Genomic DNA, 18,161 nt, shown 5'->3' with positions numbered 1-18,161 from the left:
CCTGTGGGCAAACGGTAGGGTCAGATCCATGGGGACGGGAAAAGTGCCACCCTCAGGCGCACCATCAAAATTGCTGCTTGGAATTGTTCCCCTTGGCTGGGCCTTGCTGGAGACCCGCTGAGGGCCCCTGGTGGTTGCAGCGGTGACATGGCCTGTATCTATCCCGACCCCTCCGGGGTTGAGTGGGTCTGGGAGGCAGCCGAGGGGCGGACTGGTGCTGGCGTTGACCTTGCGGCCGAGACTGACGCCTCGAGGCCTGAGGGGTGTGTAACCCTAAGGATCTCAGTGTAGCCCTGGAGTCCTTCAGGGCGTGCAGTTTGTCATCTGTCCTTTTGGAGTAGAGGCCAGTGCCGTCGAAAGGCAGGTCCTGGATGGACTGTTGGACCTCTTGTGAAAGTCCCAATGACTGTAGCCATGCACACCGCCGCATCACAATGCCCGACGCCATGGCTCTGCTAGTGGCGTCTGCTGCGTTGCTGGCTGTTTGTAGGGCCGCCCCTGCCACTGCGGCGCCCTCTTCAATAACTGTATTGAAGTCCACTGCCTGGTCCTGTGGCACCCCCTGCGTGAACCTCTGCAAGGAGGACCAACGGTTCAGGTTGTAGCGGCCAAGGAGCGCCTGGTGGTTGGCGATCCTCAGCTGCAGGGCGCCTGTGGAGTAGACCTTGCAGCCGAAAAGGTCTAACTTTTTTCCATCCTTATTTTTGGGGGTATTGCCCTGGGGCCCCTGCCTGTCTCACTGGTTGGCGGCATCAACCACGAGAGTCCCAGGAGCAGAGTGGTTGTAGAGGAAATCAAACCTCTCCACGGGAACATATTTCCTTTTGGCGCCCTTGGACATAGGGGCCACCGAAGCAGGGGTTTGCCAGAGGGTCTTGACCAGCTTCAGAACCCTCTCATGCACCAGCAGGGCGACTCTGGATGGCCCCACTGACCCTGACACACCAAAGAGAGGATCCTCCTCCTCAGAGAGCTACTTGAGTTCCAAGTTCAAGTTGCTAGCCACCCTCTTAAGTAGTTCCTGATAAGCCTTAAAGTCAGGAAGGGGTGCTCTATGGTCCCTGTCGGCTGCATTGTCAGGGGAAGAGGAGGAGGACTGCAAGTGGGGTCCTGTGGAGGCGCCCTCCTGAGGGTCCGATTCCTCCTCCAAGGAATGGCCCTTGTCTGGCTGGCTCGGAGGGAGAGGCTCTGGTTGTGCCCCTGAGGACTGGATCGACACCGTACCCTGGCCCATCTGGGCACCCCAAGGCCCCCAGTAAGGCCACTGCCATGGACCTTGAGGCCATTTCGGTGCCTGCCACGGTGCTGACTGGGAAGCATCCAGAGTGGGGCGGGACCCCAAGCCGCTGGAGTGGTGCCCATGGTACTTGTGGGCCCCGGCCAGCCCTTGACGATGACCTGCTCCGAGAGGAGGAGGAACGTTGGTGCCGATGTCTGCGGTGCCGACAGGGGGGCGAGCGGCTGGAGGAGCTGGAATGTGATCTCCGCCTTGGCACCGAGGTCTTACGAAGGCGCTTGCCCCGAGGCGATCGGGAGCGGTGCCAGCTGTGACGTCTCCGCCCCTGCACCGACTCCGATCAGTGGCACCGTGCTGAGTCCCTCGGTACCGGGATCCTTGCTGGGCTACGGCCCGGGGATCAGGACTGGTGCAGCTGAGTCTCTGCCCGTGCCAGTAGTTGCACCGGGGATCAGGACGGGCGTCGCCTGATTGCATCACCTGGCACCGGGATCTGTGCCGGGATGCGAGCTGGGGATCTGGACCAGTGCTGTGCACCTTTGGTCTCCCTCGGTGATGGGACCCACACTGGGCTGCGGAACCGGGATCAGTGGCGAGTGGGGGCAGAACTGGACTCCTGCCTCGACCATCCACTGGGGCAACCCAGCGCGGGTTTACCCCGAGACACCGGTCCCCTTGCCCTTGGCCGAGCGGGGGAAGGAGACGTGGGCATGCCCATCGGGGCCCGTGCCGCAGCGAATGCCTCTGGCGTCGATGGCCCTTGCAGGGGCACTGCCCCAGCTCCAGAAGTCGGGGGAGGCTCCCTGCGAGGAGATGCCAGTGCCAGTGTGTTCTCCACAGTACGTGGCTGGGGCATCTCCTGAGTAGCCCCTGGCCCAACTGGCACAGTGGGGGGGGCCTTGTGGGCGGCCTCCTACCGCATCTTCTTCCTCAGCATCGAAGGTTGCTGACCAGATGACTCCGGCGCCAGCAGTGCGCTCCACACCGAGGAGACACTCAGTGCTGCAGGGGATTGCCTCGGTTCGCAGTCCGGCCAGAGCGCGGACTCCATCAGGATGGCCTTCAAGCGGGCGTCTCTCTCCTTCTGGGTCTGAGGCTTGAAGGCCTTGCAAATTTTACATTTGTCCTTTCTGTGCTGCTCCCCGAGACAACGGAGGCAGTGGTTGTGAGGATCGCTCACAGGGAAAGCCTTGCCGCAAGCGGCGCAGGCCTTAAAACCGGTTGAGCCAGGCATGGCCCAGCCTTAGGCCTCTGAGGGATAACTATCTATTGTTTTCTCTAACACTAATTAACTATTCAACTAAACTACTATTACTTAACACCATCTCTAACAACAAACAACAATGAAACGGGGATTGCTACTTGCTGTTCAGCAAGGGGTAGACGTTCCAGCAACTGTCAACGGGTGGAAAGAAGGAACTGGGATCTAAATTATATGGATCTAAATAATAGGTATTCAGGTACCACAATGCTGAGCATTGTACAGATTGAGGGGAGCACATCTGTGTTAAACCTGAGGGAACCACAATCTCTGAATTTGCAGAAAGCCTGAAAAAAATTGGTGAGTGGGAGAGGAAAGCAGTACTGAGAACTGGATTTCTCCTTTCCAGTTAACTCTCTCACATTTTCATCCCCCTAATTACACATTTGGCTTCCAACATCCATTTCCTGGTCTCTCTCTCCTGATTGCAATCTTCCCTCATGCACCTACCTTACTTAGCTCTCTGATTCAGTGTCACTTTGTCTCACTTTCCAGCACACATCTGCCCCAGGTGTTATACCTCACTGCTTTCCCTTCCCACTGAGTCACCCACACTCACTCTGCTATTCTCACTCTCTTATCTACTGCTTCCTTTGCTCATCCAGTCATTATGCCACTTTCCTCCTCAGCTGCCCCCTTTCTTCTCCTCCCAGCTCAGTTTACTCTCCCCTCTCATCCACACTTCCCTTTGCCAGTCTACTTCCTTGCCCACTATGCGTTCCTTTTTATCCACTTCATTTTTCCTCCTTTATCCTATTCCTCACTTTCTTTTCCCTTCTTGAGAGGGGGAGAGAGAGAATGTGGTACTAGGATCTGGGAACCAGGGATTTCTGAGTTCTTATCATAGCTCTGACAGAGAATCCCTTTTGGGCCTTAGTTCATAGTTAATCTCTGCCTCAATTTTCCCCATCTGTAAAATGGGAATATGCTTATTTACTGACCTGTCTACTTCACAGGTGTGTTCTGAGAATGAATTGTTTGTAAAACTTTTTGAAGTTTGAAGAGTGTTCTAACTTCATACAACAAAAGTAATCTGAAAAACCACACTGGCACAGTTGGATCCCAAATACCTGTTCACTAGATATACACAAACATACAAGGCCTATCTACAGCCACACTGATTCTCTGGTGCGGTTCTGGCAGCTTCTAAAACATAGACCATGGTGTCAGTCATTAAACTATTTAACAGAATGCTATCCTTTTCCTCCCTACTTCTCTCCATTTGTCTTCGCCCAATCTTTCCTTCCATTCCTGTGATTCTTTCCTCACATTTCGTGATCGATAGATTCATAGCAGCAGGATTTCAGTGGATGAGCTGAAATTCTGTCATCCATACCAGCCCAGTGCATTTGACCATTCTACTGCTGAAAAGAGTAAATGTATATAGGTATGTAGATTTGGAATTTACACTATCTCTTGGTTCTACCTGTGGGAAGACAGACTGATTTATACATAGCTTTAAATAAATGCTAGCTTTCCATGTGAAAATGATTCTGTATCCACATGAGCACCTCTAAAATGACATTTCAGGGATGAAGGGAGTGTTGGAAATGAGCTTTGGCGCATAGCCAGGGAGTTAGTGGCCCAATATGTAACAGGGAAAAGCCTGAACTCTCATGTACTATCCCAAAGTGGGATTTAAAGCCTCAGGGTTTGAGTTAGTATCCATTAGCAAAGTTCCATGACTGTAGGCTGTACTACTACACAGATATTTCATTAGGGGAGAGTGAGTGGGATAATGTACAGAATATAAACCCAGCATGTGCACTCTCATCTATTTGTATTTACAAATGTACCATTCCCACATAGATGAGGCTTTGCTTAGATGTGGGTCCGAGTTGCCAAAGTTTTGGGACATTTGGATCACAAGGTTTCTCTCTTTTAACACCCCAAAGTTGCTGCATAATTCAGCTGTTCACTTGGAGTCTAATGGCCAAGGCCTTTCTTATCTATGGCTTCTGTGAAAAATTTCACTTTCTCTTTCTAGTCTATTTGCCTGTTTGTGTGTCCAGATGTTGCAGTTGTCCTTCTAATTCAAAATGCTATGTGTCCTTTATTCCTCCCCAAACATATTCAGACTTTCTCTTCTTCATCTATAGTGAGTGATCTCACTTGGCTAATGCCAACCTGACTTTAAAATTAAATTGGTTGCAAGAATGGCGGCCCTGAGGGGAAATGGGTTGTTTCTCAAGGGATATAGATAAGCTATGGGTGGCTTGTGTTATCATAAACCCACCTGTGCTGCATGCTCAAAGTATTAAAAGACAGTTTTCAAGAAAGCACTGGAAAACTTGACAGTATTAAAGAGCTGTTTTCCCCCCTTGTTTCTTTTCCTGGAGTACTTGTGGCTACTCTACCTTAATTGAGTCTGGAAATGGGGTTAAACCCCCTGGGAAGAATCAGTGGCTTGATAACTGAAGGCCTGCTGAAAACTGCTTTCCTTGCGGACTCCACCTACCTCAGTAAATTGTGCTGTCATAATCAAACCCTAAACCTCAAAAGTGCATGTGTATGCATTTGAAATAAGAACTATGGGAACATTTCTGGTCTATGATGTTTTTCAGATTTTCTGTATCACAGGTGTTAATTGTCTGAACTATGATCTAACTTCATAGTAAGTTAACAGCATATGTATATGAAGCAATTGCCCTAGATGAAGTTCCTGGCTAAACAGGTGAAGAGATGACCCCTACGCTTTAGCTTTTGGAGAAAGGTAAGGCAAGTCCTGATGATTCTTCTAGCTAATAATTCTTGGTGCATATACAGCAATGTACATGTTCATAGCAGTGGGTACTGAGGGCACTTGGTACCTGGCATGTCTGGGCCTTTTGTAATCTAGATGATCATATTTTTGTGAAGGCAAATGTAAACAGCATAAGGAGGCAGTATTGAAGCAGCTATGTGCTTAAGCATCATAGCCAAAGAAGGGTTTTTTTGTTTGTTTGTTTTTGTTTTTTAAGAAAAGCAAAATCAGGTGTATTAAATAGAGTCTCAACAAACCAGCTCCTGAAATCCCTTTATTTCGGTAATAGTCATTAGTATCTCCAGAATGAGTACTTTTACACCTAAAACTTGTCACTGTCAGTATGGAAAAATAAATACAGAAACAACAATACATTTTAACATTCTCTTTTTTATATTGTACCTTGTACAAAAACTAATTTTGTTAGTTATATTTTTTGTTGGCTGTCATTGAATAAAGTCATATACTAACAGTTCCATGAGAACATATTGGAAAATTCGAATTGAGTAAGGATTTCATTCCTTTAGTCACAAATACAAGAAAGCATCTATTTAAACACCTCTGTATTAACAAAAGAGGTTGTGCATAACTATGTATAGACCAGCAATTTCTGCAGAGAAGTGATACCCAGGGGTAGATGGGGAAACCATCTTTTAACTGATAAAATGTTTCCACATTAAAGGAGTGTATTACTGTAAAGTATTGATGGCTATCAGGCAACCTATGTAGTTAGCTGGCTTACATTGATTTAGGTGTTGGTGGATGTAATCTTATTAACAGCCTGTCAACTACTTGAAAAAATGTAAACCAAGCTCTTCTTCCAGGAAGGCAAAAGTAAAATTTTCTATTGAATATAACCAGTGTTAGTTACATGGTGGAGTATTTAAGAAGCATGGCCATAGGCAGAAAAGTGGTGACATAAGAATGGGAAATATGTGTAGCTTCTGAGCCAAGTTTAAACAAAAAAAACACCTCTCAATGTACATGTATAGTTACCTGATTTGTCCACAAGTTAACAGTTAAAAATCTCTGTTCTATTATTTGAGTCTCAGTGCTTTGTCCTTGCAGTTTGTCAGTCCCAACATTTTGGGTGCAGTTTTAAAGGCTAGGTTGAGGCCTGTTGGAAAATTTACCCTAGTATCTTTTGAGTCTTAGTCTATTAGCATATTACCATCTGTCAGCATTGGCATGCCCCGGAAGTACAAACTATTCTACCTCAAAAAATATTGTCAAGTAGGTTTGGGTTCCATAGATTCTGCTAGTGGGGGAATGAGGTATGAAGCAGAGTTTCTCACATCTTCATTTTTCAGATACCTGCTGGAGTGTGCCCTGCTAGGAATTAGCTAGTTCTAACTTGGTAAACTGAGAGAAAGTAAGTGGAAAATCAGTAATAGAATATGGAAGGTTGTGATTTGTAACCATGCACTCTTCTGTCTTTTTCTACGCTTGTAAAATATGGATTCCCAATCTGGTAGTTCAAGGGTATTTTTTTTCCTCTCCTCTTTTTAAATCAAATTGCTGAGCTCAAGTTTTTAAGCTACCCATAAAATTGAGAGTTGAATGTTGTGGTAAGGAAAGATGAGACCTGACACAAGTATAATACTGTTAGGTGTCTTGCAAGTTCCTTCATACAGCTCCCTCATATCTCAGGCTCACAGACCTCCTCTCTATGAATACTTGACTTCCACTGAGTAGATACTGACAGCAGTCAGCTTGTATCGGCTTATTTTTGGTGATGACTAGAACTATCCAGGAGGGATCATTGTAAAACCGCTATACTCATTTTTACTTTCAACATCCAATTGGACCTAGGCTTCCATTAAAAAAATAAGGTGAGTTCCAACAGATTCATCACCAGAGTCCATTTCAAAGGAGCAGCACAAAAATCTCATTCAGTCGATTTACTGATCTCAAGCCCAAGTAAATTAACCCAGTAAGGAGGTGTTGGGGGTGTGTGTGTGTGTGTGTGTTCACTACTCATTTGACAAAGACCTCTAATAGAGGTGTTGGCAGCACAAAGGTAAGTGTATCTGGTTGTAAAGGATAAGTTAGAAATTACATGTGAACTGTTGCAGGGGGCAGATTTAGAGAAGAGTAACATTTCAGTATCATGATGTTTGATGAAGGAAGGGGCTAAAAGCCAATTAAAACAGAGGCACCTATAAATGTCTATGCCAGTGTGAAATATAAAACAAAAAACTGGTGAATTAGAATGTTTGGTAGGGAAAGAGAAACTTGACAAAACAGGCATTTTGAAACATGGTAAAAAATCTCCAAATCAAGAGGATAATCTATTAATTTGCTATAATCCATTAGGGCAAAGACAAATTAGTCTGCAGAGATGAAGGAGTTATGCTATGCCTTTAAGTTTCTATGGCCCAATAGAACCAAGGGAACAGTCAATGAAATTGAGAGGCAAGTTTAAAACCCATATGAGGGGGTATTTTAATATGATGCATAATTGATCTGTGAAACTCACTGTCACAAGATATCACTGAAATCAAACGATTCATGAGATTCAGAACAGAATTAGACATTGCCATAGCTAATGAGAGTATCCAGTGATATATCAGATAGGATGAAGAACAATTTAAGGGTTATAAACCTTCCCAGCCACTGAATGATGGGGTTGGAAGAAATTTCCTACGACGGCAGGCTTCTGAGGTTTCTTGCACCTTCCTCTGAAACAGCTTATCGCCACTCCCTGGCTATGTCTACACTGCAGACTTCTGCTGGCACAGCTGTGTCAGTCAGTTGAAGAGGTGTTGATGGACATGGCTGTGCTAGCAAAACTGCTTTCTCTGGTATAGCTTGTTTCACTTCAGAGGTGGGATGGAATAATAAGTTATACCAGTAAAAGCATTGTTGTCCTTGCTAGGAGTACTTTATTATTTACAGTATACCAGTATTCCCATACCGGTAAAGCACTCGTAGTGTAGACATGGCCTTAGGCAAGATACCCAACTAGATGGACCTTTCTTTTGATTTGTCATGGCAAATCCTATGTTCCATTTTAACATAGGCTAACATGGCTTATCTGATGGAATGTTATCTTTATTCTGTTAATTTAACCTGCTGCTATTTAAAAACAAAAATCCCTTTTGTTTCAAAATTAACAATCACATAAATCACGTTCAACTAAATTTAAAAATCAAGCAGAATAAAAAGACAATAATGGATTAGTGTACTTGTTTATAGCAGCACTAATCGTGGCTATACAAATCATTTCAAAGGGATACTAGTGTTTGACAGCTATAACAAAGAAAATTGGTGTTCATTTTGCTGGAGGAATGGAAAAATAGATTAAAGATGGGGGATGAGAAAAGGGAAGCATGCTATGCAGTTTCTAGTGCATGTGTGCATATATACACAGCTGTCTAAGTATACACATATATTACAGCATAGGTATGTAGACTGTAAAAAATACAAGACATTCAGTTGTAAACTTTAAAGAATATTTAATAACTTTTAAAAAATAAAATGTATATTTTAAATTTTGTTATCCTCTATATGGTGCACAAAACTATCAATCATTCCTTCTGTTGCAGCAAAAAAAATCCAAGTAACCAAGAACTGTCCAATGTGATAGGATACAGATGACATTCAAATTGAACTCACAGTGGAACTCTAAACAGAATTTTCCGTGGCATTATCTTTACTGTGAACAATCTTAATGTACTATGTATAAAATCATTAATATCCTTGTGGACTAAGGTACTAGTTTTCTCTCATGGCATACTTATAGCATAGCTATGAAGGTATCAAGTATGCCTCATGCTAGTAGCTCCCTCCCATCTAGCTGAGATCCCTGTTACATTTAGTAATGATGGGAGATGATAACACTGGAGATATTCAACTGCACAATTTTTAGTTTGTTTCTGCGAGCAACCACATTATTGATGCCGGATTAATGTTCTTATACAACATCCATACAGTTCACTATTATCTAGTACTAGGTCCAAAGAGATTATCACTGCATTCAAGCAATACCATGTCCAAGGTTTTTTTATAGGTATTCATAGAGCAGACGCTGGAGTGAATTTTATTGAGTCTGTGCTGTAGAGTTAAGTAGTCATATTGAATTGGCAATAAAACATGGCTGCTATGGACAGCTACAGGAAAATAAAACAGATTCTTATAAATATATTTAATAGTTATGGTAAAGCCAAATCCTGGTCCCACTAACTTTCACTAGGACCAAACTTGGGCCTTAAAAGGGGACTGACTCTGTTAATGAGGGACTTAACTCTAGATTTCCTGACTTTGGTGCTGTTTTAAATTTAAAAGTCCTCTTTATTTAAAAAAAACAAACAAACAAAACCCAAATCTTCACATAAAAACATTGATTTAGAAGTAATTGGAATGACTTCTGTGCTGCTCCGGATATATACACTATCAAGCCTTTTAAGGTGTGCCTTGTGTGATGAACCAGTCTAAAGTTAAATGAGTAGTAAGGAAATTCTTTTATAAGGTGGGATGGTTGTTACAGATACACCATTTAATCAGTTCACCTATTCAGGAGGGAAAACAAGCACCTCACATTTTTTTGTTAAACTGAGGAATATAAGTGCATTGCAATATGGGGCAATGGTTTGAAATCAGATTGTGGTGGTAGTGTCTGTAAGATCCGGCTGATGGCCTATGTGAAAATAATATAGAATGCAGACTCCAGTTCACCACTATCTGCACTGTCACAGAGGATGGCAGTGACACTGTGCTGGGAGACCCAGATTAAACAAATGACTAATGGAGTCTTGTTGCATTTCTGTTAATGCCTTTAACTGCTTTTCACACCTCAAATTACTTTGATTTTCAGAGAGATGCTCACACCTTATCTTCCAGAAGGCTAAAAACCAAAGAGGCAATTTACATAATTGTAAAGCTGCACAAACTATGGCAAATGATTAAGTACAATCAGCTGTTTTATCTTTTCACCCTGCATTCCTTCCGTAGAATAACTTGGCCAAAATCTTGCAGTCTCCTCTGAGCTCTGCTTGGGACCTTGGGGATTCACATGCGGAATGGGTTGTGCTCCCTACCTCTGAGACCATCTTGTGGAGCCTCCCATCCAGCTGTGCCACAGGATGGTGCATTCTTTTCAGCTGAGCCATTAGAACTGCTGCCTGCATGTTAATTTTTAATGACAGATTAGTCTATTTGTAGCTGTCTCTCTCATCTTTTTAAATCAATGTCTTGTTAATGCATTCATCACTACATTATTCTGCTGTCAGAAGGAACGCCTGTGAGTACAACTGTTGTAATGAGCCGGGGCAAGAACTTACGCTAATTGTACATCTAACTTTGAAGTAATTGCGTGGGGGAGAAGAGCACAGCAGGAATACACTAAACAAAAATTGTGCTTTAAGAACATTTGGAAGAATCTCTGCACCTTGCCAGGTAATCTCACAAAATGAGCTAGTAGGTGTGAGAAACCCAGGAGCTCTTCAACTAACATATTGATACTTGACTTCAAGACTTTATCATCTTGAGTTTTCTCCCTGTATATATTTGTAAACTCCCATTAACATTGATAGCTGCTCAGTTTCCACTAGATATGCAGTAGGGAAGTCTGGTCCTCTTCTCTATCAACATAGTACACCTAGAACCTGGATTATGGATGTGTGCCCCCAGACTTTTAGAGGCTGGATACTCTGCTCCACCTATAGAACCTCAAGCATGAAAACAGAAGTTGTCCCAATTAAAGATATTACATCACCCACCTTGTCTCTCTCAAAGCCTAGGGCCAACACGCCTACAACAACACTACAGACAATTGTCCTTGGAAGTCAAAGGTGGTAGGGAAGGGGAAGGTAAGCAACCTAGCCTGCCACTCCCTATACTCTTCCTCACTATTCAGCATTGCTGCAGACCTGCTGCAAATACTCCTTACAGCATGGCATTGCTTTGGGCTAGTTCCACACGTCTCTTGGCTGTAGGGATGGTTCTTCGCTCTAGGCCCATTTAGGCCCCCTCTTCCCCGCCACAGCAACCCTGTTCATGACTGCACCTATCTGAACACTTTGCTAATTATTACCACCCATGGATTTGGCAGTGGCCTAAGAGTTAAAATGAGTTGGCAGGTTAATTTAAATCACAGTATTCGCACTTGTCATGTAACAGTAGACGCATGAGGGTGGCACGGAATACCTATAAATGCTATAATTTGCAGCAACCTTTCTCAAATGCATACTGTCCGCAGCTTGGCCACCAAGATCAAGATGGCCCAGCAGCCTTATTCTCTCAAGGGTGTAGGTCTACATTGCACAATATTGTAGGTTGTATTGGGGTTACCCTCAGTTTAGAAGTTTGTCAGATGAAAAGTTTTTTTGCATCTCAATGAAAATTCCATCTGGAGACACAACTCTCACATTCTTCTCTTCAATTATGACAGCCAGGGGACCACACACAAAGAAATTTGTTTTCCCGCAATGAGGAGTTGTGACTGATTATTGTTTTGCAAACTCCAGCAGGGCCAGGTGATGCTACTGAACAAGCCTGCACCCTGGGGGAGAAAAAAGCTTGAAAATTAGAATGTTGAGATGACTCCAGTTCCCACTGGGATGACTAGGAACCATTTGCCTTAGCTGTTGTGAATAAGTAAGTAACTTAGGCATTTCTAAGCATGAAAACATCTCAAGTCTTAAGCTAAGCAATATGTAACTGACAAGGCAAACCCTATACTACCTGCAGATGATACTATCTCAGAAAATTAATGACATTCAGTGAAGAAACAGCTGACAGCTCTTTATGGATCTTCAGGAGAAAATAGGAATGGAAAAAATAAAACCATAGGAGAGTGACAGAGAAAGCCCACTCACAAGTTGTTTACAGAAACGAAGATACAGCTGAAAGTAATTACTTGTTTCCCCAGAGGTAATGATGATAGTGTCTCCTACAAGAAATGATAGTCCATTATTTCCCTTGGAATATTTGTTCACTTGGAATGTGAAATGGGATAGAAAGCTTCCATCTTCTGAGGTTGGATGCAGGGTTAATTTCACCTTCCTTCAGCATGGTAAGTATCTATGAATATATTTTACACACACGCTCCCTTATTGGTTCTATGCCCTTGCAAATTAATCAGTGACACAATGTCCACTAAGACTTTTCCCTTACCAGCCAGATCTCATTGCACAGATCCTGATTAGCTCCTGACTTCAGAGCACGAAAGACTAAAAACATTTCTGAAGATGACCCACTCCTGGTTGCAAAATTCTTCTTGAGATAGTTCGGAGGCTTGCTGCTTGCTAACAGCTGCCTACAAAGACAAATGACACTTCCATCAATACTAGCTCTTCCACACCCTCTTTCCATGCTGAAGAATATTTCACTTTCCAACCATTCCCTCCCCCCCCCCCCAGTGCCAGCCCATGATATATTCTGGAAGGAAACCTTCTTGGATTCTTGGAGCTCTTTTCAGCATCTGCCTTTTTGTAGCACCGGCTTGCAGATCAGCTCCTCTTAAGCAGCGTCTTCAGTCTTGCCACAGTCCGTGCAAAGGGAACTGTCTTCATCTATCAGGTTGGAGCATTCTTTTTATTTAAAGACAATGTTTCCTCCTGCCACCCATGCCAGTCCAAGTACTGATCTTCCCTTGGCTTTTCTTCCCTTTGTTCCTTCCTCAATAAACTAGGGTGATGTACAAAATCTTCAGAGAACTAGGATTATACACAGTTTATTTTACATAGAAAAAAAGATCAGATGAATGAACATGAAGGAGCTTTCTCCTGTGTCCTTTTGAGGAGGAGAAGAGAGGCTTGAGATGGTTTCTATGCACAGTAGGTGTCTGCCTTGACTACCTGGCAATACATGGTCATTGCAAACGTCAGTCCAAGAATCTAAAGAAACAAAAATAAGATTGGTAGACATCAATATTACAAAAAAAGGTTAAAACCACCTTATTTAGGTTGCAAAGTCAAACACTCAAAAGTTAGGAAATGCCAGAATTAAGAGTACCTGTGCCACCTGAATTTGCCCTCATATGCATATGCCTTATGATACAATCTTTATTTATGTGATCACAAACTACCCATTCTTGTTCTACTCTGTTCCTAATTCCTCTGTGCCTCTCTCCACTCATCCATACCACTTTTGCTCTCCATTCCTTTGCATTCTAGGGTGCCAGCAGGAGGACATGGACAGACAACAGCCCTGCTCTCAGTTCTGGTGCCAGGTGTAAAAGCAGCCTTTAGCTGCTGGGAGGCTTATTTGCTGGGAAATAACTAGGTGTCATTTGCTGAAAGATACTTTACTATACAGTAGCGACCCACCCAGACATCCGTGGGTCTGTATTTTTCACTGTATCCATTGCGGAGATAATTTTTTTGTCTCAAACTGAAAGCTATTGCTGTTCTTTCCATTTTACAAAGCTATATGTGTGATTTCATGAAGACATCCATGAAGGGAGGAGTGCTGACAATCACTAGGGTTCATCTCTGCAAAAAATAAGCAGGCTTCATCAACAGCGCACCTGCTCCCCATAGGCCTGAGCACAGCATTGAGAATACTCAAGAGGCTCTTGGCCCTAGATTGAGGGTTAGGAGAAGTGGTTTCTCTATTCCCAGTTCTGCCACTGACCTATTGTGTATATATCCTCAGAGATATTTAGGTGCCTAACTTTATTGATTTCAAGGGGAATTGGGTATTAAATACCTTTGAGGATGTGAGAGCTCATCTCTTTACCTCAGTTTTCCCATGTGTAAAATGGCAATCATGATACTTACTCTCATTTGTGAAATACTTAGATAAAAGAACTAAATGTGGCTGCTGCTATTTCTGCCAAAGCTCAGCTGTAATCATTTCCTCAGAGTTAAACGTTTGTCATGTACTACTTCTTTGCACAATATATTCTTTAAAATGATTAGTTCGGCCATTTTAGAATTAATCAATAGTCTAGTTAAATGGCAATTCTCTTCAAGATTATTTTTTAAACATAATTTGACAAGGAAATTAGTAGCTTTATCTGAGCAAAGACACAGACATTTTTAGGTTAAATAAATACAATATTGCTCTTGATCTCACTAAAACTTCCAGTCTTTGCTCTGGCTTTATACACCCCGGATAGAATTCTCTTGGCTCTTAAACAGCTGCCTTATTCATTAGAACACTGAACGTTTCCTGACTCCCAGCAAATGACTGTCAGAGGATGTCTGCATGACAGTCTCCAATAGGGTGGGTTAATTTGCATATTTGAGGCCCCTAGCATGCACCAAGAAGATTCTCCTACTGCACTAGGTACATGTCCTTTTTTTAAAAAAAAGGTTTACTTGTGTATGACTGCCTTATACTTCAATAGTGCTAGCATTAAAAAGTTGGCAAGCATTTAAGGCCTGATCCAAATCCCACAGAAGTCAATGGAGAGAGTAGTCTCGTTAACTCACAATGGGCTTTGGACCAAGCCTTTAGTCAATAATTAGGTTCAATCACGTGTGTGTGTGCGCGCGGGGGGCAAACCCCTAGCAAAAGTTTTTGAGATTTTGAAGTGTTTTTTGTGCATTTCATAATTTTTACTACAACCACCATTAAGCATTTCAAAAATCGTGTAAAATTATTTTCCTAATGGAAACACGTAATTAAAATTGTTCATATGATCACATCACCCCCAGTAGACACTGATTATATGTAGAGCATTTAAAATTAGACCAACCTACTGGGTTACTAATACATCTTTTAAAGACTCCTTAAATGTGTGTGTACCCAACAGCCAGCCTCTAAAGTGTGGTTGTAGACCAAATAGAGAGGCTCAGACTCTCTGCTACACTATTTTACTGCACATATCTGTTCCCTAAGCATCTTCACTCATATCTGTTTAGTTTACCGAGAAAAAAGTAAGTTTCTCATTATTATAGATCCCAACTCAAATACATGCTTTACCAAATTGGGGCTATAAACCACATAGCCAGTACAATACTATGAAAGAGTCAGATTATGCTATTCTGCCTAATGCATCAGCAGCAAAACCATGAGCCAGTTCTGATTCCAGACTCTCTATTGCTGGAAGTATGCAAAGCATAAAACCACAGCTTAATTTACATTTAAATGCACAGTTAGTGTTGAGAAATCATACTTCCAACTTTGTATGCTGAGTACAGATGAGCTACGAAAGTCACTGCTAGAAACTAAGGCTGCGTCTTCACTGACGGGGGCAAATTCGCCGCTGTCAGATCGACTTAGCGGTCCGTGAAGACCTGCTTAGTCAATCCAGAAATCAACATATTAAGACCACCTTCTCCGTGTTCCCATCAGTACAGTGCAGTGAAGTTGGCGCGCAGAACAGAAACACAGAAGTCAACAGGAGTTAACGCAAGTTTTTTGTGTAGTTTGCGTAACTCCGATCGACTGCTGTCGAAATCTCCGAGATAAGTGAAGACAAACCCTAAGAATATGTCTAAGCTTCAAACATAGGTAGGACAGCAGCATGTAGAGACGTACCCAGCCTAGCTTTAATCTAACTAGCACAAGTACCAAAAGCAGGGAAGCCACAGCAGCACCAATTCCATAGTGAGCTAGCTGCCCAAGCGAGTATCCAGGGTCCTAGGCAGGCTTGTACAGCTCACACTGAAGCCTATGCTGCTACTGGTACTTGTGTTAGATGGATTAAAGTTAGACAGGGTATCATACCTCTGATTGCAGCATTGGCATATCCTAGACATAGGGCATCAGCATTCCGTTCATTTTTAGCCACGTCTTTGATCATAGCCATGACTGAAGTACAAATGTAGGCCCTGATCCTGTAAACAAATAATTACATGCTTGACTTTACTCATGAGCCATAATTCCATTGAAGTTAATGGGACTAACTCATAAATAATCATATACTTAATTTTATGTGTATGCAGGATTGAAGCTTTAGTTTAAGTGCTTTGTTCAAATTTAATTTAAACTTTCCTCTGCTGGTTTTGCAAGATAAATCCAGTCTTATGCTAGGGCAGGAGAACCTGAAGATGAAACTGACCTATCTGGTTTTGCTGGCCATGTTGAGTGACATGCAAAAAGTAAATAAATCAATTGTACCTTAATCATTTAGGACATTAGAAAAAGGAAATTGAGTGTGTGTAGATATTCATGGTTATAAATCCTGCATGCAATTTTTATTATTGCAGTTTCCCTCTGATTTTTGGGTTATATTAAAAATCCAAGGAAGATTTAATTAGAAATTGTTAAAAACAGAATAGGAAGAAATAACTTGTAATCCAACTGCAATCACTCAGGCAATCTGAAATTGAAATAAAAGCCTACCTGAACCAAAGCTGTGCACAGACCAAAGATCCCCACTGCTAGCAGGTTTTCCTGAAGCCATATTTTCACTGTCTCATAACAAGGCTAGAAAAGAAAGTGTATTATATTAGACATAAGCATAAACCTCTAATCCACTGGGACTGTGAACGCACATATAGGAATGAGACAGGTCAAACTGAGCTGCTGGGCATCTTTCATTGTCATTTCAGCATTGTAACTAACACAATGACTTCCTGGCTTGAGGCTTTCCAATGTAACATTGATTTTTAATGACACAGAAGGATGTGCACCCAAAAGGCCATATGGGGTGGGGAGTGAGTGTGAGGTGCTGCTGCTCTGAAAGATATAGGCCCAGTACCAAAAGCGAGCAGGTGCTGATTTCTGGCACATTTTTTGCCCTGTAAGAGCTAAGAATCAGCATTTTGTAATTTTGAAATACATTTTACTTGTTTTGCTGGAACATGGAAATATGTGAAAAGGTTGAAATATTACACTGTAAAGAAAATAGTTAATCAGAGTCTCTGCTAAGAGCTGTTGTGTTATGCCTCCTGCTGTACAACATGCATCCACCCTACACCATTCTGCATAACTTAGGTTTGTATTACAGAAGTTCCTCAATTATTTTCTTCCCAGTTTAATTACTAGGCCTGGGGCATACATAAGAACATAACATATGAATAGCCATACTGGATCAGACCAATGGGGTCTATCTAGTCCAGTATCTTGTCTTCCGACCATGGCCGATGTCAGACGCTTCAGAAGGAATGAAAAGAACAGGGCCATTAACAATTGGTCCATTCCATTGTCCATTCCCTGCTTCTGGCAAACAAAGGTTTAGGAACATGTCATTGCATCATTGACCATCTTGGCTTATAGCCACTGATGGACCTATCCTCCATGAGCCGATCCCATTCCTTTTTTAACCCAGTTATGCTTTTGGCCTGCACAACATCCTCTGGCAATGAGTTCCACAAGATAACTGGGTGTTGAGGGGAAGTACTTTCTTATATTAGTTTTAAACCTGTTGCCTATTAATTTAATTGTTTCTTATGTTTTGTGAAGGTGTAAATAACACTTCCCTGTTCACTTTCTCCACACGATTCATGATTTTTAATAGACCGCTATCATATCTCCCACCATAGTTGCCTCTTTTCTAAGAAAACAGTCCCAGTCTTTTTAATCTCTCATATGGAAGCTGTTCCATACCACTAATCATTTTAATTACCATTCTTTTCCAATTCTAATATATCTTTTTTGAGATAGGCAACCAGAACTGCATGCAGTATTCGAGGTGTGGGCATACTGTGGATTTATATAGGGGCATTATATTTTCTTCTTACCTATCCATTTCTTAATGGTTTCTAACATTGTTAGCTTTTTTGTCTGCTGCTGCACATTGACCAGATGTTTTCAGAGAACTCTCCATGATGACTCCCAAGATCTCTTTCTTGAGTGGTAACAGCTAATTTAGACCCAATATTTTTATATGTACAGTGGTGAGTATGTTTTCCAATGTGCATTACTTTGCATTTATCAACACAGAATTTCATCTGCCATTTTGTTACCCAGTCACCCAGTTTAGTGAGATCCCTTTGTAACTCTTAGTTAAGTCCAAAGCTGACTGCAATCTTAAGGAATTTTGTATCATCTGCAAATTTTGGCACCTTACTGTTCACCCCTTG

The 18,161-nt window shown here is 42.5% G+C and overlaps 1 protein-coding gene across 5 annotated transcripts in view; it reads right to left on the bottom strand.

Moving 5' to 3' along the window:
- Positions 1 to 11,964: 11,964 nt before the first annotated feature.
- The window catches only part of TSPAN4 (tetraspanin 4), a 573,087-nt gene continuing 566,890 nt past the window's right edge, over positions 11,965 to 18,161 (bottom strand). For all 5 annotated transcript variants that reach the window (XM_067540551.1, XM_067540550.1, XM_067540552.1 and 2 more), the window contains 2 exons: positions 16,480 to 16,563; positions 11,965 to 13,079 (listed from right to left, as the gene is read on the bottom strand). In XM_067540551.1, coding sequence (XP_067396652.1) covers positions 13,011 to 13,079; positions 16,480 to 16,563 — 153 coding nt within the window. In that variant the 3' untranslated portion in view covers positions 11,965 to 13,010. The remainder of the gene's footprint in view (positions 13,080 to 16,479; positions 16,564 to 18,161) is intronic.

This window comes from Emydura macquarii, unplaced genomic scaffold, assembly GCF_026122565.2.
Source record: "Emydura macquarii macquarii isolate MOO-44397 ecotype Brisbane River unplaced genomic scaffold, CSIRO-AGI_Emac_v2 contig_587, whole genome shotgun sequence".
Lineage (NCBI taxonomy): Eukaryota > Metazoa > Chordata > Testudines > Chelidae > Emydura > Emydura macquarii.
The sequence above is the reverse complement of the archived record's forward strand: the minus strand, read 5'-3'. Positions and strand labels throughout refer to the sequence as shown.